A 22,693-nucleotide genomic window follows, 5' to 3' on the forward strand; every position below is an offset into this window, starting at 1 on the left:
CTACACTTCGAATCAAACTTAATGTCAGTGCTTTCGGTGACAATATCAAAAGTGTATCCATCTGCTGGAATGGTTCAGTCATGATATGGAGAAGCACACAATCTTTCTGTGTGTAATGGAATCATTACCAGGAGACGGAGAAGGAGAAAGCTTGGTTAAACACTCTGAGTCAGAGAGTGCAATGGAGAGTAATAATGTATCACTCTGTGTTATGTCCAGTGGGGTTTAACCTTGTGGATGTTCACACAAAAACCACCAGAGTCATCGAGCACAACCACACTAACATACTGTAACATCAAGAAAGGAGTTAATAAGCCTCTTATATACATTACCTTTATAGATAATTCATTACACTCTCGATTATACTGTTGCCTACATTATAGTACACCTTGAATCCATATCTACCCACTGTATAGTTAAAACTAAAGCATTTTTTAATGAAAAAAATGGAGGCAATTACTAATTAATTTCACCCATCAATGAGCTGAAACTGACATTTCCACTTGTTATCCACAGATAAGCTTTTGACCGGTGATGATTGACAGCATCTATTAGTATTAAACGTACACAATTATATCTGTGCGTTAACCTTTCAAGGTTATTGCTGGGCTTCTGGGAAAAGCATCCAGCCAGAGATATCCACGCAGCACAGAAATATCAACAACCATAACACTCAGTATCGCTGTCCGATCTCTTCTTTTTCTGTTTACTGATGCACACAGACAAACCTACATATACTCACCTCCTCCCACTGATGTATGTATCTGATGAGTCGGGACAGTCTCAACAGACGCAGAAGACTGAGGATCTTGGTGAAGCGGACGATTCGCAGGGCACGGGCTGTTTTATATACCTCCGAGTCAAAGCCTTTCTCCACTATTAAAAAGATATAATCCACTGGAATGGAGGAGAGGAAGTCCACAACGAACCAGCTCTTCAGGTAATTCATCTTGATGACCTTGGGGTCAAGGATGATCTCGGAGCTCTCCTCGTTGACGATCCCCGTCCTGAAGTTCATGACCAGGTCCACCAGGAAGATGGTGTCCGAGGCCACATTGAAGACCAGCCAGGTGGTGGTAGTCTGCTCTGAGAAGAAGGTTATTCCCACAGGAATGATGATTAGATTCCCCATCATCATGATGAGCATTATCAAGTCCCAGTAGAACCTGTAAAGTGACACACATAAATCAGTAATGCAAGGTAGAAAATGTCTTGTAGACAGTTAATGCAGACATTTTCACATAGGTGCATAGGTTCCAGAGAATGTGACTACTTCAACACAGCTCTCACAGACCCAAGACATGAAATACCAACAGCCACACAAACTAACATGCACCAACATGCAGTAACATGTGCACGCAGCCAGACCAGCTATCAAAACAAACACATTGAATTCATTCTCTGCTTTTTGCATTTGCTTGTGTTGTTACCTAAACCGCTTCTTAGTCTTTTGTCAGGCTCCAAAGTTAACAAAGATTCAAGGACATTAAGAAATATGCGGCTGTCATTTGCTGTATGCATTCAGGGCCCTGTCAGAATAAGACCCTCTCATCCTTCCTGGCTGCGTTAATGTTCCTACCCTCAGCCTTGTGATGAACAGAGCCAGAAGTGATTCATCAGCACCCTGCCCTTTTCACGAAGTGTCCTGGACCTCGACAAAGGCAGAGCAACCGTGAATGAAAATAGATGCTTTCAAGAATCCTATCTCCGTGCTAAAAACTCTCCACTGACGCCATCACCGCCTGCCTCTGCTCTGCCTTTCCCGCCCATCCATTTCTGCTGTTGAAGATGGAAATGGCCTGGCTGGCCGGTTGGCAGGCTGCCTGTCTGGCTGGCCACCCAGTAATGGATCCTATTGAATGAATTAAGACAGGGCCTTGGCTTTATAAATATCCACAGATCATGTGTCCAATAATTGTCTTCGCTTCAACTAAACAGCGGTCATCAAGGTGGTTCATAACATCCACCATAGGTATTTTTACATCAACAGGTATTGAATCGTGGGGCTATAGAGTGCACTCCTCATAAGGAGAGCCTTGACATAACACCTTTAGTGGGACATCAAAGCACAGAGCATGATGCACTTTGGATTATTTGACGCTCTTCATTCCTCTCAAATTTGAATGGTAGAAATGTACTTGTGCAACAATGAGAATGAGATTTGTAAGCTAATGCCACACACACCATCATTCACACACTATTGTCTACTGCCTCCCCTTCAGCTGACATGCCAGGATAATGTGCATACAGTACAGTCTGTGTATGTGGCATGACTTTTTATTTATATTGCAATGTTTAATAAGAGGCAGAACTGATGACAAGCGCTATGACTCATCTTTTCAGCAGCTTCATAACAATACACACTGAAAAACTATTCATATCTGAGAGGAACAAGAACAAACATAAAGATGAAACCATAATGGTATCTTTAGGGACGATGATAGATTACTTTAGATAGCGGCATTAGTCTGTGGTTAGAAAATAGTGCTTAATAAGAACAAAGGGGAAAATAAAGAGGAACTGTTTGAAAGCTAGACCTCAAAAAGTCAAAATCCCTGATCTAAAATGAGTTAATTGATAAAAAAAATGCAAAAAGTACTACTTATACACATATTGCAAATAGGGTAATAATGAACATTGATACCACGGTATTAAAACAATTGTTTAAATGAATGAGTGTTTAAAAGGAAAATCCTAAAATATCCTTTTACTTCTCAAGAATTCAATACAAGAATCTGTTAAATTGCCAAGATTCAAGTACTGCAAATGTGTGATGTTTTCCACTCATTAATATAAGTGCCCACGTCTCAAAGATATTCCTGCTTCTTCGTGGCTTGTGTAGGTGGCATTTATACTGTACATGACCTCTAAGACACCCACTTATCTAATGAATAAAACATTGTGTTGCACTTCTTGAATTAGAAACTATACAACAGGAAGAAACAGCAAAACATGCTGCACTGAGAGAGGTTTGCAAAGTTAAAGAATGGATGAAATCCCCGAAAAACAAAGAGCGTTTCAGATGTTGAAATGCTAAGCGAGTTGCCTCCTTTCTTTTTATAGAGCCAGCCACAAAGTGTGCCAATGCAGTCAGCTCCAAAGACATGTGCAATACTGCACCCAGCCCTCAAGTTGCTACATGATTGTATTCAGCTCCTGCTTCAATGTTTCAACCCTAAAAGAGTGCACCCAGCCCCAGTTGAACCAGTAGCTGAGAGCATGTGCGCCCAGTTGTAAATGTAGCTTCTACTCCAGCAATGCACTCAGTCACTAATCAAACTCCTGCTTCGGGTTTGGCAGCTCTATCGATGCACCTACTTCACTTCCACATTCACCCAGGGCTCTCGTCGTACACTAAGATCCAGCTCCAGCCCATATGTGCCCAGAGATTTTGGCCCGGCTATGCATTCACATCCAGATGAGCTCTGCACTCTGCAGACTGTCGCTTGTCATTTCTTTTGCAGAGCCCTTCTTCAATTTGTCAATCCGCTCTGGAAGACACCAACAAACGGCTGTTCTGATTGATTCAAGTGGGAGTCGCAATCACTGGATCACTGTTCCCAAACACAGTGGGCTCTGCAGCAACACTGCACACACAGCATTGGTTCCTCTGCCAGATGTATGTACCCTGTGTGAACTCATGAGAAATGTTTCTTACCCCAATAGATCACAGAAAAAAAACACTTTCAATCAACAAAACCAAGCAGAAAAGCCATATACGTTATTTGCCAAGAGAAATGTTGTAGAAGAAAGAACCAGCTCCAGACGAACAATCCTGCTCCAAATCCAGCCAGCTCATTCCTTGTTGTAGATTTCCTCCCTACAACAAGTGCTCCATCATAATCAATGCCAGACCACTCCTGCCAAGCATCAGAGGGAACCCCATACAATCTTACTCAGCACAGCCCGACCCTGTCCAATCTGCAATGTGACAAGCTTACTGTGCTACAAGATGTGACACACCCGTTCTGATGTATACAGTGAGAGAAAAAAATGGGATTTGGACTTCAGATCTAATAAATGGAGGTCAAAGTCATCTATGACTGATGACATTATTAAAACGCAGCATACTGTATGAGTAAAGATCATTGTCCTTTGTAGATAATAATAATGACTTTATTTATATATGGTAGCACCTTTATAAACAAATCTTTACAAAATACTTAGATATGATGTACAAGTTCCGCATGTTACATTCACAGTAGCATAAATTAAAAAAAACGAGGTGAGCAAGAACAGTAATGTGCCATTTTTACTATGATAAGATGTTATTTTGTAAAACACAGTGGCCAAACAGACACCCTCTCCAAAACCGACTCTGAAGAGTCTTTTAGGCCATGACAAAGGCTTCTCCTTAGCATAACCCGAGGTGTATGAGGCCATGCATGAGACCTCTCTAAAAATCTATGAATAATGAATATTACTAACCTGCCATTAATCTTTAAGCAGCCACTGTGTACAAAGAATATATTGGATATTGAGTTTCAAACACTCCCACAAAGCGATATTAAGCCTGTGTGAATAGTGGTGTCATTCATGGACTGTACTTACGTAAGAGTTTTCATTAAAAGACCGTAAAGGGTTTTCTCTTTATGGTCATACAGTTCAGCCACAGGAGGGAAAAGAATAGGGGACAGTAACTATTTTAACATAATGATGTAGACAAACATATTAAAAAAATGAAGTGGTAAAGTTAAGCCCCATATTGGAGAACTAGATTACCTTTTAAGCCACAGTACAAGGGAACCTGCCAAACAAAGTGTACCCTTGCACCTCCATCATTAATGCACCAGCAATGATACGTCGCTTGAAGCACTGGCATATAACCTCACAGTACAAGCCACAAGGTAATATCCCTACTATAAAGGGGTTGTGTCTTTGAACTGGTTAGAGGACAAGGACTTCGTATGAAAAAAATGCCCTTTGAAGGAAGGAACCTTAGGGGGCCTTCACCAGCCTGAGTTGGTGGAATAAAAAGGAAAATCTCCTTGAGCAGAGAATAAAATCCAAAAACAAAACATTAATACGTCTCATATTTAGATTCACCATACACTAAAGACAACTAGGTCATTGCCAGCTGTGAAAAAAGGTATGCATATCACTGAACTGTTCACATGTAACCCTTTGGCCATCTTTTAGAGTGGGGTCAATGTCTTTACATAATTGTTTTCAGAGATGGCTAAGCTCATTGACTGTGTTGTGCTACTAATCCTTGCCCAGCATCATTTTACATCTGTGTGAGCACATGTGCATGTGCATATGCCTGTGTCTCTGTGTGGCTGAGTGCAGGATATCCTAGTTTGCATTATTCTTTATGTGCGTTTATATGGTGAGTGCAGCTTAGAGCTATTGTGATGTATTCTGTTTCACTGTTACATTATAATTATTGCATGCTACCAAAAGCAAGGCAAGGCTACACATTCTTAAGTGCTATTGTAACTATCAGCTCTTTAGAATTCAGCGTGCAGACTGAGAGAAACAAGAGTGCTGCATGCTCAGGCCCGCTCTGAGTTCAGGACCATGGACAGCTCTGTGCTATAGGCGGAGGGATCAACGTGTCCTGGCACGTTGCATTTAGCTTCAATGGAAAACGGGATGATTGTCACCATCAAGCTGTGCCAGGGGACACTGGTGCAGAGACTGGGGCAGATGAGATGCTTAATTGGTTGAGTGCTGAACTGTAAACACACAGCTTGTGGAGAACCAGGCCTGGATGTACCTGATCTCATTTGTTTACCGTTTGAACGCACCGTGCTCACATGCATGCTAAACAAATGAAAGCAAATTAGAAGCAGTTTGTCTAAACTCACATTGTCTGGGCTCATTTGCAACACTGCTGATTTTTTTTTTTGCACTTAGAGCCTCACTGTTTAGGAAAATGCACTATGTGCTTGTCCAGGAGAGAGAATGACAAACCAGAGAACATATAAACAACAGGCTAATCTTAATGCCACGGTGACATTCAATAAAAGCCAAGGAAGGAAGTGTGGCAGGATCAGCTCCTTTGAAACAAACGCATACCATCACCCCCCAACCGCCCCCCACCCCCGTCACCCCCTCCTCATAAAACACACCACTCACTCATTAGTGCTGTCAAATCTTTGAAAAATCAAATTTTAATGATATATTCAAAACACGGCCATTTTCTCCTTTAATCAGTTCGCTGCACGTTTTTTTTCTCTTTTACCGCATTCTGTGCATTTGTGCACGCAGGCCCGTCGTCTTATACCACCGCCTATAATGAAATGTTTACAACCGTGATGGTGCATTGGCATGGTCACGTTGTGTCCAGGTACTGTCGCCCCTGTACACGCGAATATGTCGCAATGAGGACCGGACACTGTGCCGCTGTGGTGAAACAAACAGAAAAAGGTGCGCTTGACATTCACCTTCCCTTTTCCCAAGGACATCTCACTGATACACCTTTGTAGCCTTAACGCATCCCTCTCTTATTAGAATAAAATGCCGCAATGAAACACACACACACTCACACACACACACACTCACTGAGCACATTTTTGTCAGTGAAGCCTTCAGCCAGTGGAAGCCTGATTGCCTAAATACAGAGGTAGATTAGCGTATGCGCTGCGGGGCAGGCTGTGCGTGTGCCGATGACAGAGCGTTATGTGTGAAAGTGTATAGCTTGCAGACCCTCGGGTGACGGGAGGGGTGGATAAAAAGGGGGGTGGCAGGTGTCTTTTCCAGCCCTTACCTAAAATCGCTATATGGATGAATGATCCAGTATCCGGCCGTTTGAACCCTCTCTTGCTCTTTCTCCACGGCTTTCTGACTGCCGAACATACGCAAGGAGAACTTATTGACTCCGGGCTGCATCATGGCCCCAAATTGCCTCTGCATAAAGCCATGGTTCCTGGCCGCCCCGTCCAGATCGTCAAACCCGACCATGGCCTCTTCCCGCTCCCCCTTGAAGCCCACTGAGTTGCCGTGGTCCTTGTTCTGGCTCCCCGTGTTATTTTTCTGTATCGAGTCTTGCCTCTGAAAAACATTATTCCCATCCGCCTTCTCCTCCTTGTTGCTGGAGAACGAATTAGATTTGTCTTCCATGGTGTTTTTAGTTGTTCCCGTTTTTCTTTGTGGCAAAGCGTTCCGTCTCCTGCTCGGGAGGGCTGCGCGCAAAACTCGAGAGGACCCGCCGTGAGCTCTCCTGGCTGTTGTGTACGCGTGTGTGTGTTTTTCTTAAATAATTATTATATGTCCTTCAAACTGTTCAGCTCCTCTGCCTTCAGTGCGAGTGCTGCAAACTGAGACAGAGTGCCCGAGAACCCTGTGGATCAGGTTTCTTGGGTTACCGCCATCTACCGACGGCCCCGGCTTCTACCGTCCAAAGCCTCTCGCTTCTGTCTCACTTCGCACGGCACTGCGGTTTAACTGGCACATGCCCCTGCACCTTATTTACATAATGTGGCTCATGATAGCCCCCTCCCGTCACCTGTCCCCTCCTCTGCCACCAGCATCACACATGGCAGGAGGAAGGCGATATTAAAGGAGAGCGAAAAGAAAAAGTTAATGAAGATGCGTTTTTTTTGTCATCAATTGGGAGCATGTGTGCCTCCTGTGGGCTCGACTGGAGGCAGGTGTGTTTCCTACCGAGGAGTGATAATAGAAGACAACACGGTGAAACAGGTTGTGATGTCTGTGTGATCATAGTTTGAGCCGCTGGTCACGGGAAGTAGTTGAACATCTTGTGGAAATCGCACCTTTTAAAAAGGTGTTGCAGATATACGATCCAACATTTAGAGTGTGAATGCACTGCACTGTATAGCTGCAAGACAGAGGCACTTGTTTGCATACATGTAAGCTAAGCTTCATTATGCATTGCAAGTAGATAATGTGCTCCAAATAAAATTAGGTGCATTTTAAACAAGAGCTATTGGTAATATCTGCAGAATGCATTGTGACATACTGTATACATTTAGAGATGACAAACTCCTGCTTTACATCTCCTAAACCATCTAAAAACTCATCTTATTCAGGCAGAATGTTTGACATTTATAATTGGGTATAATTGTTGTTCAGATAAACCAGCCACCTGTGTATATGGAGCCCCAGCTAGAATACATTAAGGGGATTGAAGAAATGTTCTCTATAATGTGACTTAAGTAAAAGAATGCAGGCACAATAGTTTTAAAAGTACTCACTGCAGAAAAAAAGCCCCCTGCGCTACTGTACGTTATAGCATTAGATAATTATAAGTCATGCATTAACGTAGAAGCAGGGTTTACTGTCGTAGTTAGCTGAGGCAGGGCTCATTTGAACTATTATTAATCTCGTGATTAGATAACTAGAGATCAATTAGTCATTTAATTGAAAAATCAGCAGCAGCTACTCAGTGGAATTTTGTTTTCTTAAGTAATTTCTTAAGGAAAATGGCAAACGTTCCTCATAGCTCCAGCATTTTTTTTTTCAGTTCAGTTTCACAAAACCGTTAAAATACAAGTTTGATCATGAGACATAATGAAGATATGTAAAATCAGACACACTGATGCTTCTGATGCTTGTGTACAGGGGCCCAGACACTAAGCAGACACATTTAAATACTAACATGTTGCTTACATATACAACAAAAGTGCAAGTATTATACGGTAACATTTACAATTTTAAAATAACCTATTCTTACCCTAAGTACTAAATGGTCCCAAGATATTTATTTTCAGTCTGAACCTTGTTTAAATAGGTATGATAGAATAGATACATGGCAGGTGATAATAACAGTATGATATAAAAAGGTATTTTAGAGTGGGGTAACTACAGTAGTTTGGAAGTCCCCAGCCATGTATTGTATTCAAGCTTTAACATGTTTTACTAACTGCTGCCTTACAGCTTCTCAGTTTTGTATCATTGTCAATTGAATACAGTGGTGAAATGTTACAAGTAAGTGCATTTACTCAAGTCAGTACTGTACTTTTTGTACAATTTGAGTACATGACTTTAAATTTTACGTCACTTATTTATAATCTCAATACATTTCAGAAGGATATGTTGCACTTTTTACTGCACTACATTTATTGAACAGCTTTAGTTACTAGTCACTTTTGAGACTAAGATTTTATATACAAAGATATGATTAATTCATATGATATGCACTTTTATAAATGAAACTACCTACCAGTACATATAGTAAAATTAGGTTTGTCCTGACAAATTAAAATAACAAACTAATGCTCACACATGAAAGCATCAGTAATAATTCAGTAATTCAATTGAAGTAATACTTTTAAGTACATGTTATTACTTCTGTTCTTTTACTTGAGTGAGATTTCAGAAAGCAGCACTTTTACTTGTAATGGGGAAGTTTTTCATTGAGGTATTTCTGCTTTTACTTAGGGAAATACTATAACTACTTTTTCAACCTTCAAAAAAATAAAAACAAATTAAGTACCTCAAATGCGTTTTTCCCAAAGATGCTTTCTGTCATTTTAAGCAAGTTTTGTTGTGTTTGATGTTTGTTCAAGTGTTCATTTCTCTAATGAGTTAATAAGTTATTTGATGCTATGAAAATGGTGTGGCAATATTTTAGCTTCACTTTTTTACAGTGGGAGGAAGTGGAGACGCATCATCCACCTTTATATACAGTCTATAATGCAAACATGTAAACTGAACCATTTAGGACCAGCTTTTAATTTCCAATCTTAATGAAAAAATAATAATAGAAAAACCGTCACAGAGCACCATTCGGTAAGACTGAGACTCTCTCCACAATGTGGTATTACCACACTGAACCCACACGCTCAGTCTTTTCATGGCCACACAAAACCACAGCTGGCTGTGTACATCGCTGGAGAGGACATTAGCTGAGATATTTTGCATGTGGTGGATTATTATGTAATGAACCAAATGTTATCGTAATTGAAACAGACATGCCTTGATTTTTTTTTGGGGGGTTGGATTAGTTGGCATGCCAACTGTTTTCCCCTACACAACGCTTGTGTAACTTCAGTATGGAGCAGGGAGGGGTGCTGACGGAGAAAAAAAAAAATGTTGCATAAGATTTATGGCTTAAAGTAATACTGATATTGAACAAAGTGCAAATGCCAGATGGACCATTCACGTGTCAGGAAATAAATACAAGAATAAGTGTACGGGTAGGGGAACATGCATCAGATGGATTCATGTAGGGTAAACCTTCATTTTAGTTTTGGCAAAATCTCATCACGGATTCACATCAAGTCAAATCACAAATTTGCCTCATGGGGCTTTGTAATCTGTACAGCATACGACAACGCTCGCTCTCTGTCCTTTTTGACCCTCACTGAGGATATAGAAAAATTCTCCCAAACAAACCCCTTTAACATGAATAAAAATAGAGGCTCAGGAAGAGCAACTGAGGAGGGATCCATCCCTGTAACATAATACAATTACAATACAGACTATCCATATGACAAATGGATGTGAACATATATGAAAAAGATGGATCCCAGAGGATGTTAAGCAGCTTCCAGGTGTCAACAAACTGAGTCAGAGTCTGTGTCACACATACTCCTCTCTACAGGAAGCAAGACTGAAGCACCACATTCACACAGAAGGGAGAGAGAGAGAGAGAGAGAGAGAGAGAGAGAGAGAGGCTGAATGACGGAGATCGAGATACGACATGATTCCAAGTGTTGTCATGCATCTGAATGTGCAGGATATCTCCTCCATAGATGAATAATAAAATGACAGTGTGTTATTGTAGGAGGGAGTGCAGGGTGTGATACTCTACTATAAGTGAAAACGTCAAAAATGACATTTTTTAAAATTAAATCTATAGTGGAAATTGCAGAAAAAGAATTGTATTGATTGTATTCTAAACTCTTGGTGACATTAAATAGTTTAATAATACTGTATGTTCCATCACATTTAAAATGATCCCAGTGGGATTTAATCCTGCCTTGTATTATAGTCCAGAATACCCAGACAATGGTGAGCCAAATATCCTGCTTCCTGCATGATAAAAATGTGTGCCTGATTCCTTATGATGGTCTCATTGGCCCTGCTGAAGTTGCATTGTGTCTCTAAGATTACATCCAGTCATCTCTGCTTACGGTCAATACCTCATCTGGACATGAAATGTTACATACCCCCGCTCTGCCAGCCATTGCTTATGCCACAAATAGCATCAGCCAGCTACAGGATGGCAGCATTGTGTTTCAGTGCCCCCCTTGGCCACTTTTCCTTTTTCTGCAAGTCATTCAATGTATATACAGTTTATACTTCAGAAGGGCTTTGTTCCTGCTCACAACATTTACAGTAATGCGTACAACGAAATAGGTAAAAAAAGGTTTTTGTTATCTTTTTGATTATTCTTCATAAATAGACATATCTACATATGAATGCAGAATCTGTAGCATTATGGTTTCCGTTTAGTATAAACCAATCACGTTTGATCAGGCTTTGGTTGCAGGTAAGCAGCCTGTGTGGAGAGCAAAAGAAGCAAAGCGTATTGGTCGAAAATGCAATCGCAAAACCCATCAGCTGTGACAATTAGCTTTTTTGCTATTATGAAATATGCGGTCAGATCATGCATGCAGGATTCTTGGCCATAAGCTACACAAGAAGCCTGCCCTGAAATACTGGCTGTTGCTGCCTGGGGCTAAATCGTCATCAGAATAGCCAATGGGTACTGAAATGTATGTTTAAAGTTGTACTCCATAAGAGTTTAGATATGTTGTTTTTAGCGGACTCATTTGCAGTAAGTTATAACTGCAGGTGAGCCTGTTCTTTCAGAGCCTCAATCTTATCATGTTCATGGTCACTATGTGTGTTGACTATTTATTTATTTATTTTGTGCTCTTTTGTCAACTTTACTGAAACACATTAACCTCTCTACTTCCATTCCATGCCCTATATGTTACCCTATTTAATCCATACACACACATGTTTCTATTATACTTCTGCCCTTACTACAAGCCTGATTCAGAAGTTAAGGTTCCAGATTTCCGATTACAAGTGAACACAGCATAACTGTGATGATCTGGGCCGACAGACCAACCGCTACTATCACCAGCGTCACTAACATGGCGACGTATATAAATCTAGGGAGGGAATGTCGCCACAGACAGACAGATTGGAACACTAAGCAAAAAGGCAAGTAGAAGTACTTCCATTAGTGGGTCATGTGATCAATCACCATCGTTTTAACTCACTCTTTGATAGATAGTAACTTAAAAGTTAAATAGATGAAAATCTTACGGAGTGCAACTTTAATACGGTTATAAGGATACTGGAAAACATCGTCGGTAGGTTCCATTGTTTTAGAAGTCATCCACCCCCTTCTTTTTGGTAAAAGTTGTAAATCACAAGTGTCACTAAAACATCTGAGAAACCGAGCTCAATAACTGACACAAATTAAAAATACAAATCCACCTCCTGGGCCAGACATGACTACTAATTCACTTGTCCTCTTTGGACTCTCATCCCATGACTGACTGCTTTAATTAAACCATGATTGGGGCTGGGAAGATGGTAGTGTTGTAATAGGATTGCAAGCTTTGGTCCGTCTCCAGCTGAGACTATCAGGGTATCATGGACCTCAGGGATGAGGCTGCGGCATTGGACTGGGACCAGCAGAAGCCAAGGTTGGCTTAATCAGCAAACGGACTGGTACAAACAAATGCGAGCCTTACAAAGCTCAGTCAAGAAGATGATTATGATAAAAATGATGGGGTATAGGTTTGTAAACATCAAAACGGGCAACCAAATTAATGGAGTGTACAAAAACACACCATACCATTGTTGCTTGAGAACAACCCATGTCCTTAACTTGTTGTCAGTTGCACCAGGAAAGAAGGGAGGGACTTAATGATTAATCAATCAAATAAGTAAATCAGTTACATGTGAGTGGGGTTAATGTGACAGTTGGCTTTACCATATCATAATTAGATCCACACAGCTGAGCTCTTGTTTGACCGCTACAGATTATGCAGCCACGAAGCAACAGCTGCACTTAACCTTTAAGCTCATATCCATTGATGAATGGTCATCTACCGCTTATCAACACTACACGAGGGGGAGTTAGTGTGCCTCAAAGCTGATGAGGTCTCGTCACATTGTCTGTGGCTGAAGTTACATACTCTAAAGGGTTGACCAGTGCCTGACATGCCGCACATAAAGCTGTTCACTTATGTATCCCATACATGCCCAAAAGAAAAGCCCACATTTCTGGTCAGGAGAAGCACACCTACTTTTAAACATTATGAAAAACTTGGACACCAACAGGTTTCTTTGGACATGCACAAAAATGTTGCATGGCTGCAGGCAAACTGGAATATTACTGTAACATTCCCTTTCATCAGCCATGTAAACAGCTCAGAAGGAATATTGTCTTTTTCCAATTTAAATGTAGTTTCATACACTTGCAGGATTTGAGGCCATATTCATGATATGTGGGATGTATGGTAGAGATGCAAGTTTACAGCTTGTGAGTGTTTACAACTGACTTGATATGATGACCATTGCTATTGAGTGGGCCAATCACAAACAGGCCTCTAACGGTGACTCTGTGACATGAATGCAGAATAAGCACTGGTGAATTCTCACTGGTTGTCAGTGACTGATGGGGTGTTGTAGTGCTGTGTTCCCCAATTCCACTCTACATTATATTATAAACAGGTTTGCAGTATGTAGTGTATTCATATAAGTGACAAATTTAAGTATACTGAAATACTGTAAGTAAGGATGAATTTGGACACTATTCCGTAGTGAAATTATGGAATAAATTGGATTTAATTAATTGGACAATTAGGAGGCAAGTGTCAAGGTCACCGGTTAATTGATTTTCAATAAGAATGTCGTGTACAGTGAAATTTCTTGTTTTTCACCACATTGATTTCTTGTCCCAAAACAATATACTAAAATGGTTTAAGCTGTACGCTGTTAGTGCTATGTAGAATAGAATTGACACACAGCAGAAGTTGGTTCCTAATACCATAGTGGGCTGCATGCCTAACCTGGATGCAACCCAGCTTTTTCAGATAGTAGAGTTCCCAACACCTGATCCTGATTAGCTTGGGGGAGACGAATAATTGTTGGCTATTACAAAGAAATGACTTTAGAGCACAGTGTGTACACAGTTCCTCACCCTGGAATCTGGTCTAGAACATGTAGCACAATGATAAACACTGTTGCATCATGTTCCAAAAACATAGTTATATACATCCATAATAATTAAACAAATCTTGCATTTCCTCTGAACAACTCAAACACTGCAACCTATTTGAATAAAAAAATGCAGTTACTTTTATCATAGGTTTTACTCTACATGCGTGTCTATTTTGCTCAATTCAAACCATATGTCTGGCGTAGTGGAACAGCATGCTTAAAGCCTTTAAGCACCTAATTCTCCATAAAATTAGGATTATTTTCAAGAAAGTTGACAAAGTTCAGTGTAGCATATGTTACGTGTCAGTTGAAGCGACACTTACAGGCACCTTTGCCCTGAGATCACATTTGCCTAGACAGCGGATCAGGTGTTAATACACCATTGACAGCCTTTCACTGCCTCATTCCAGATTTGTGGCATACACAGTGTCCACTTGCTGCTCGTAGTAATCCCGAAGGATTGGCAAGTATTTTTAGTAATGGATTGACTGACGTCAGTTGATCCCTTGATGGGTGGCGTCTTTCAAAGCGGTCATGGACCACCCAGGCCTTGCTGAGCAAATGTTTACTAGTATGTGTGTGTGTGTGTGTGTGTGTTGTGTGTGTGTGTGTGTGTGTGTGTGTGTAGGCTTATTAGCTATCTACTTGCAGGACCAAACCACAGTGCTTGAATAGTAGAGTAACCCAGATAGAGAAATCCAATCAGGTTTTCTTCTTCCTTCTAACTCACGAAAGTTGTCATGTTTCGGCCTGCCGCCTTATCTGGAACTCATCGTAATGAAAACCAAACAAAAATGTGATGAGGATCTCCTCACACTGGCCATAGGCTATTCCTTAGTGTGCTCAGCAATGCTAATTTGTTAGACTGTCTTTTCCTCCTCCGAGTTTGCTTCGTTCCTTGTCATCATTTCGACTCTGGCCTGCGGCTCTTTGCTGCATGTCCCCCCCCCCCCCCCCTTACCCTTTTTCCTGTCTCACCTTTCTAATAAAAGACTTTAAAACTGCCAAAACAAAAAAAAAATGTTACCCAACCTACACATTTAAGATATGATCATTCCACGTTTAAAATACTCCAAAACATTTGTTTAAACATTGCCTCGGTTAACCTGCGTGCAATCATTTCAACAAAGATCTTTCTTCAAAGTGCCACTGCTAACGCATCGGTAATTGCTCGGGCTCTTACCATCACGCTTTGTGTTTGTGTGACTCTAGATGGAACCTGAGTGTTTTTCACCTCTCTGAGTCTTTGGAAGCAATTTTGTAGAGTAAATACGGAAGGCAAAAAAAAAAGGGTTTTCTGTTCTCACCATGATGTGATGGACTGTAGCTCTGTGCTCTTCTTTTACTTTAAACAATCTTAATATAAGAATAAACTTCTGGGAACTTTTAGTCTGCATTATGGCTTTCAATATCTGCTATATAAGTGTGACTGTCTGTCTTTTCTCTCTGAGGCGTCCACTTAAATATGTGATAAATGTTGGACTTTATTTCAGTAGTGTGACTCGTGTTGTAAGGATGGACATAAATGATGTGCCTTTCAGCTTTTAAACTTTATCATGGCTGAAATGTTGCGTACGCTATGAGCAAGCTGAAACCCCAGAGTGAAACGACGGCTGCGTCATGGCTGGCTGAGTATGAGAGGAATCTAAATGTTAATTATGGCTACAAAAAGTCAAATCTCCTAAACGTTGAAAGCCAGAGATTTTAGAGGCTGTTGGGGAAAATCCCATAGTAATCCATGGTGATCTGAAGTGCTCTAGCTCCCAGACAGCACGGACCACAGCCAGCCACAGACAGACAAGTGTCCATCTCTGTGTGTGTGTTTGTGTGTGTGTGTGTGTGTGTGTACGTGTGTGTGTGTGTGTGTGTGTGTGTGTGTGTGTGTGTGTGTGTGTGTGTGTGTGTGTGTGTGCGTGCGTGTGTGTGTTCATGCGTGTGCCTGTCTGCATTTGGGGCAGGGAATAAAATGAATTCAGAACGTTTTAGGGAGGGAGGATACGATGTGTCCCTGGTCCAAGGCTGGGGGAAATGAAGTGAAGGGTCCTCTACAGATGCAACAGACGTCACCTCTTCCCTCATCCATCCGCTGCCTTATCCCTCTCTTCCCTGTCCAAACACTGAGCCTCCCTGACGACTATTCCCCTCTCAGCCCATATTTTTTAGTCATGACACTCGCCCTGCACTACGCCCGCCCCCTTTTATGCTAGCGATTACCTCTTACAACTATCCTCCCTTAACCTCCACACATCACTCATCTCTATATTTTCCCACACTGTCATGGTGGTAAGGCTTCCTGGTGCGTTGGTCTGCTGCCTCAGCAGCGCGGCAAGGTTAAATCTCTTAAAAGAAAAAGGAGGATCCCTGCAGCTCTATCTATTACCACATACAGTGTCCTCACCTTGGAAGTTTGAAAGTGTTCATGGCGTGATTATACATTTCACGTACAAAAAGCATTGAAACGCACGATAAATGCACTGCAGCAGATCAGCGTGTTGTCATTAGGGTGAAGTTGTCAGATGGGGTCAAAGAGGAGTCGAGGTCATTTCATGGTCACAAAGTCTCTTAATCTCTGAATTTCCTTGCCTTGAAATCAGGCCCCTCAGGCAGTCTTTAATCCCAAACTGCTCCCAACAAGCTCCGCCCAGTGATTATGTTTAGCGTCTGCAAGTCTTTATATTTTCAGCTCCCTTTTACCAGGAACATTTTTCACACAGTGCAACATTTTCCTTGTTGCACTGTGTGAAAAGACACAAACTGACAGGACCATGCATTACAGGTCCATTAAAATGTCCTTTCTTTGTGTTTTGAGGGTTTTTTTTTCGGGCAAGACAAAAAGAGAATTGAGAATTGAGCATAAGTGTAGCATCAGAGGGGATGGGATGAGACGGATGAGACGGATGAGAGGTCTCCTGTAACCAGACAATTTTATTTGTCTGGTCATGGCGTTTATATGCTACAGTTCATGGGTATAAAGGCTGTCAGACCCATGCTGAAGTGCTAGTGAGAAGATAATTCCTACATCACAGTCTTAAATGAAAGAATTACTGTTGCTTCATTTTTTGTTGTTGTTAGTAGTTATTTTTAATATATACATGGTCTGCACATGATAAGTAAGATGTGTATATGTATATACATGCAATTTTTAGGGTGATGTACAACTCAATAGGTCTCTCATTGGATTGTTGCAACAATGTGACAACATTTTGTCTTTTTACTATTATTCCTAATAGTATTTATCTTTGGATTGTTGTATTTGTATTTAGGTCTGCACACGATTTTGCATACAAATCCATGCATTTTCTAGTGCTAATGCAAAAGTTAATTGGTTACTTATCCGCAATAATAAAATATCTTTCTTCTATATTGTTTTGGCTCCTAACAGTTATAAGTTTATGGCGATGTTCAGATATGAAAATATTGAATTACTATTCTTAGTCACTGTCTCCCTAATTAACTTACAAAAGGCCCCCCAAGCATAACATATGCAACTTAAATGTATCCCTCTTACCAACTGTGTACCTCTACTTCACAGTGAAACGATTAAGTGATGAAATGTTACTGGTTACATAACAGATCAGATATGACTCACAAATACCACAATTCAAATATGATGCATTATCATTCATTAAACTATCCAGCATTATATATTACAATTGAAAACTTCACCTTGAACTGACGTTAAGTGGAAGTAAATAGTACTGATGACCGCTCTTTCACTTTAACATTTGAAGGCATCACTTTTACTGTGCTGTATTAAGTGTTTTATTACTAATAGTTTTACCTCAGCAAATAAATCTGACCCTTAAAACACACACAGATCGCAGCTACTCAGTCAGAAACATCAGTGAAATATACTTAGTGGAAGTATTCATTTCCAAATAGTCGTACTTGCTTTGCCTTAACCTCCGTAGTTATAAAGTTAGAAAGAGCACAAATTTAATTAGCAGAGGAATTTGTAGCAGTGTGTTCAAGAGGCTTCCAAAACAACAACCCATAAAATTATATACATTCAGATGAGGTGCTGTGAGAAGTTGATGAGGGGAAAGCTGCTTGAATCAGGAAAACACCACAGCAACTTGCTTTGTTGTGTCGAAGTGGTGTTTGTTTTCTGTTCATTCCACATTTATGTGTGCACTATATTTGGTTGTTAATTAGAGCCACGTTGTTATTTCCTTTTTTGTTTTTTAACAGAGTTCTGCTGATACTGACACAAACCCGGAGACAGACTCTGCAGGTAGCGAGCGGTTCATATCCTGATGTAACCTTATTTAAAACTTAGTTTGTTAACTTCGTCATTATATTCATTTTTTTTGACAGCCAGGTAATGGTTGGGTGTCAGAGCCCTGAAGCCCCGCTCTCGCTGCAGCACAGAGGTTCATTTAATCAAAGTTTATGAATAGTAAAACACGTTGTCAATTAACTTTGACTTTGGTGTGGAAACTACATGCACGCTATAACGAAGAGGTGTTATATTTTAGTGCTCACAGCATTTCAACATGCTGATAGTGGTTTTCAGCATTTATATACCTTTAATCTTTATATTAGTGATCTTTAAGACTCATTATTCCCATTTTATCAACACCACATAAATGCAGCATACTCTAAGTTCAGTCTATTCAAAATGTATTAATACTGAAAGTGTCAAATGTCCAAATTGCACCATACACCGACACGCAGCACATCACTGCGTTCCCAGCAATACACTCAACAAGTGTGAAGCAGATCAGATGGACATTCTTGAGATATGCAAATTATAGAAACACACAAAGATTCCTTGATTTATAGTTAGATGATATACTTACCTGTGAGTGCTGACAGCTTCATTTACCAGTTGTATGATTTTTGGGTCAGAACCCATTAGAGTCGAGCACAGCAGTTCTTTTGTTTGAGCGTTCTAATATTCATGCACTGTGGCACATGTCTCGGGAGTGCTCAAATTCCAGTTAAATGCACTGCAGCAGATCAGCGTGTTGTGATCAGGGTGGAGATGTCCAACTTAGAGGCGTCAAGGAGGAGTCAAGGTCATTTTAACCATAATAAAGTCTCTCCAGCTCTGAACTTACTTGCTTTGAATTCAGAAATGAATCCAAAATGCCCATGACAAGCCCCACCCAATGATTATGTTCAGGAATCCTGAGGTTAAATGAAAAACCTGTGTGACATTGTTTAAGACCCTTTCCAGTTATTTTCAGATCATCGCCACTTTATCACATGACACATGTTAAAGTGAAGTTCCAGCGTGAAATCATCCCAGGGTCTTTTTCTGCAAATACCCTAATCAAATAAGCAACTGAGGCAATTTTTTCCGTCTAACAACTATCAACGGAGAAATCCCGGACAGAACCGGATGCGGTTAAAACACTGTTTAGTTCGGGGCAGCACTGTGAAGGTATTAAAACGGCTTTTTTAACCACTAATATTGCTCATCATAATATCAAACCTCTGCAGTGTCATGATAAGAGTCCCTACACATTAACCACAAAAAGAGTGTACACCGGAATTTCCCTTTAACTAACATTTACTACATTGATTATGAGAGAGCACATAGCTAGGTAACTTAACACCCGGGCGTAAAGGGACCCGGGCATAAAGGGACCCTGGTGTAACGTCTTCAATCAGTCAAGCGGTCTTTTTCAGATGATGTCAAATCAGCATGGTTGCATAAATAAACTGCACAGACTCCAACTACATGCACACTTTAGCTACAACCTCTTCAGGTAAACATGCAAATTGAAAACAAAATACAAAATGTGTTTCAAAATGGGACTTCTTAAGGGCCTTAGTTGTTGCTCAATTAATTTAGCAACTTTAATACTTTCTCAGACCCCTGGGACAGAACCTGTAAGAATCTGAACATGAAAGTCCTAGATGAAGATTTGGGAGCAGGATGAATTAATTGAAAAATGTCTAATCTTTTCATGACATTTGATTCAAATGATAGCAAGAGATAAAGCATAGACTCTATCCTTCAACATAATACAAGACAGTCCTCCACTGATAATTAAACCATAGGTCGTTTGTACTTATAACAATCCATATTTACCTTTATTGTCAGGCGCTGCTAGTGGGGATGGTAATAATGGAAGCGGCAAAGCTGGAAATGAAACTTTTAATTGATTGTTAAGGTTACCAGTCACACCTGTGCTTACCCTGTGACGCCATGTCAAAATCACCACTATGAGAAAGGCCTATTCACCATGTGTTGTAATGCCAACTCCTGACACAGAGTGGAGATAATGCTCACATATAATTAAGAATTGCTTCAGATTCATGAGGTTGTTACTTAGTGAAGGAGCTATTGATTAGAGAGTCTCGTGTGGGCTATCTGTCTCCTGAACTGCTTTACAATGTTGGACCAGACTCGTGGATACAGTATGTTGCAACATCAAGGGATTAACACACAAAAGCTCAGTGTTTGATAAATATGAGTTACCACGACCCACCAATGTTCCTTTTAAAGATTTGTCTGCCTCCACGTAGCAGTGCTAAAACATAGTAGACTTTACAAATGCAGGCTTTCATCCTGTCCACCAAAGTTTTTACATGAATTACGCAGTATGTTTTTGCAGTAAATATTCCACACATAGGGCTTTTTGTTGAAAACTGAATCCCAGACGTGAATGCAAAATGTGTTTTTGCTTGCTTTGTATTGATGATGAGCTGCATCAGTGGCAGAGTAAACAAGATGTTGGCGCTGCTATATTGAAATATGACTTGAATTAATTTTATTTCATGCCTCTCGTGTCCCAGGCAGCTAAACTAGAAATGCAGTGTGCATCCAGGAGCTTAACACAGCAAATAAGTTGTCTGCTGTTCATGTATATAGCATTCTGATAGCTGTAAAGCAACGGTCCAGTAAACATCCTTTTCAGTCATACAAAGTCATTCATTTTGCTTTTTAACATGATACAAAAAATCTGTTGCTGACGCATCGGATGGGTTTAGATTGCCGTTGCAGTCTAAACCAATGCAATATTTATTGAGTTCTCTGTTTGCCAGGATCAGAAAGTGTGATAGGAAACTCCTGAACACAGCCTATCAGGATCCCTTAATGTTTAATCGACCATTAGGAATCAAGTGTTTAAGGTGAGCGGTGTCCATTTAAACAGACACTCCGGATTAAACATATCATTTCTTTGTGAGTGACTCATCTGATTGCCATTTTCTTCTACTAGTCTAAATGAAGAGAAAACAACTACTGGCCAGTACAGTATATGCAATATATTCTTAAAAGTGACATAAAGTGACATTTACACAGTTTCTCTATCTTCTTAATAGTCATTAGAACTAAAATATGCTAAAGACAAAGCTTTAAATCCAGCTTTAAGTCCTTTGAGCTAACCTTTATGAATAATTAAGAAGCTCACGATGGCAAGGTGCCCCAGTTCGATCTCGAGCTAATGAATCTATCACAAATGACTCACTTAGCTCATCAGGCTTGACATCAGTAGACCCAACATTTACCCAACAACACTGTGGCATGACTCTGATAGCTTAACGTGTAAGCTGGAGGTGTGAAAGCTCCTCTTCTGCCTGATTTCCAACCATTCTTATTTCCCTAGAGAAATTCGGAATTTACATTCTTAAAAAATATTTCAGGAGGTAAGATTGGCCGACCTTTGTTTTTGTTTTTTTTAACTGCGTTTTAATCCCTGTTCTCTCTGGGTGGATTAACCTCATCTGATGCTTTATCTTTTCTGTAATTTGCTTCTGCCTTTTGCTGGTCCTATTTTTAGTTGCATCGAGAACCAGACTGACAATTTTAAACCAGCCATGCTTATTTAGAAACCAATCTCGTAAGAAATGAAAGTTCCTAGTGACCGTTGCAATATTACTAAGAGAAAGACTTCAAGTTTCAAACATCAAGTTTCAAACATCAAAAGTGAATTTGGCACTCACCTTTTTGCATTTGTAGATAGCAGGAATTTTCTCAGACGCTGCAAGATAAATGCTAATGCTAGCATGGCAACATTCCTGTAATGTTATAATGCAACACTAGTTGAATAGGGCTTATGGCAGCAACATTTGCGGTAATAAATAAAATGTTTGTGTTTTAATCGACACCCATTTATTGAGAATCATGTTGAGGGATGATTGCAGTTGACTGTCACTATGATCCCACTTACATGTAAGTCTAAAACCCAAAATATAAAATCTGTCCCACAGGAATTATTAAATCTTTAGATGTAGTCCGTTAAATTAATAAAAAAAGATATTCATATAACCTATGTGCTCATGTCTAAGCTATATAGCTTCATTATATATAATTATGTTGTCCTCTTGTTTATTTCTGTATGCATGTAAATTGATTTTTACTTATTTATGGCTTAAGATGATCTGCCAAGCTACATTAAATCCTGCATTAGGCATAAAAGTGTGTGTAATATATAAAATCTATTTAACATCTCTTCCTGTGTTGCTGATGTAGAATAACATCAGCCTCATCCACACATTATGTGAGGGATTCATCACTTTGAGCAAAAATATCTGGTCCCAAAGAATCCAAATTAATTGTATTTGATGTAATTAATGCAGCACTCAGGAAAGTCCCAGCTGCTTCTCGGGATGTTGTTGCCACCCCCAAACTGAGAGGTCA

General features: G+C 40.2%; 1 protein-coding gene across 1 annotated transcript in view; it reads right to left on the bottom strand.

The window, feature by feature from the left end:
• The window catches only part of hcn1 (hyperpolarization activated cyclic nucleotide-gated potassium channel 1), a gene marked incomplete at both ends in the record, with an annotated part of 72,670 nt that extends 65,605 nt beyond the window's left edge, over positions 1 to 7,065 (bottom strand). Inside the window, 2 exons of the mRNA XM_083929927.1 lie at positions 743 to 1,166; positions 6,713 to 7,065. Coding sequence (XP_083786053.1) covers positions 743 to 1,166; positions 6,713 to 7,065 — 777 coding nt within the window. The remainder of the gene's footprint in view (positions 1 to 742; positions 1,167 to 6,712) is intronic.
• Positions 7,066 to 22,693: the final 15,628 nt, after the last annotated feature.

Source organism: Echiichthys vipera, assembly GCF_963691815.1.
Source record: "Echiichthys vipera genome assembly, chromosome: 16".
Lineage (NCBI taxonomy): Eukaryota > Metazoa > Chordata > Actinopteri > Perciformes > Trachinidae > Echiichthys > Echiichthys vipera.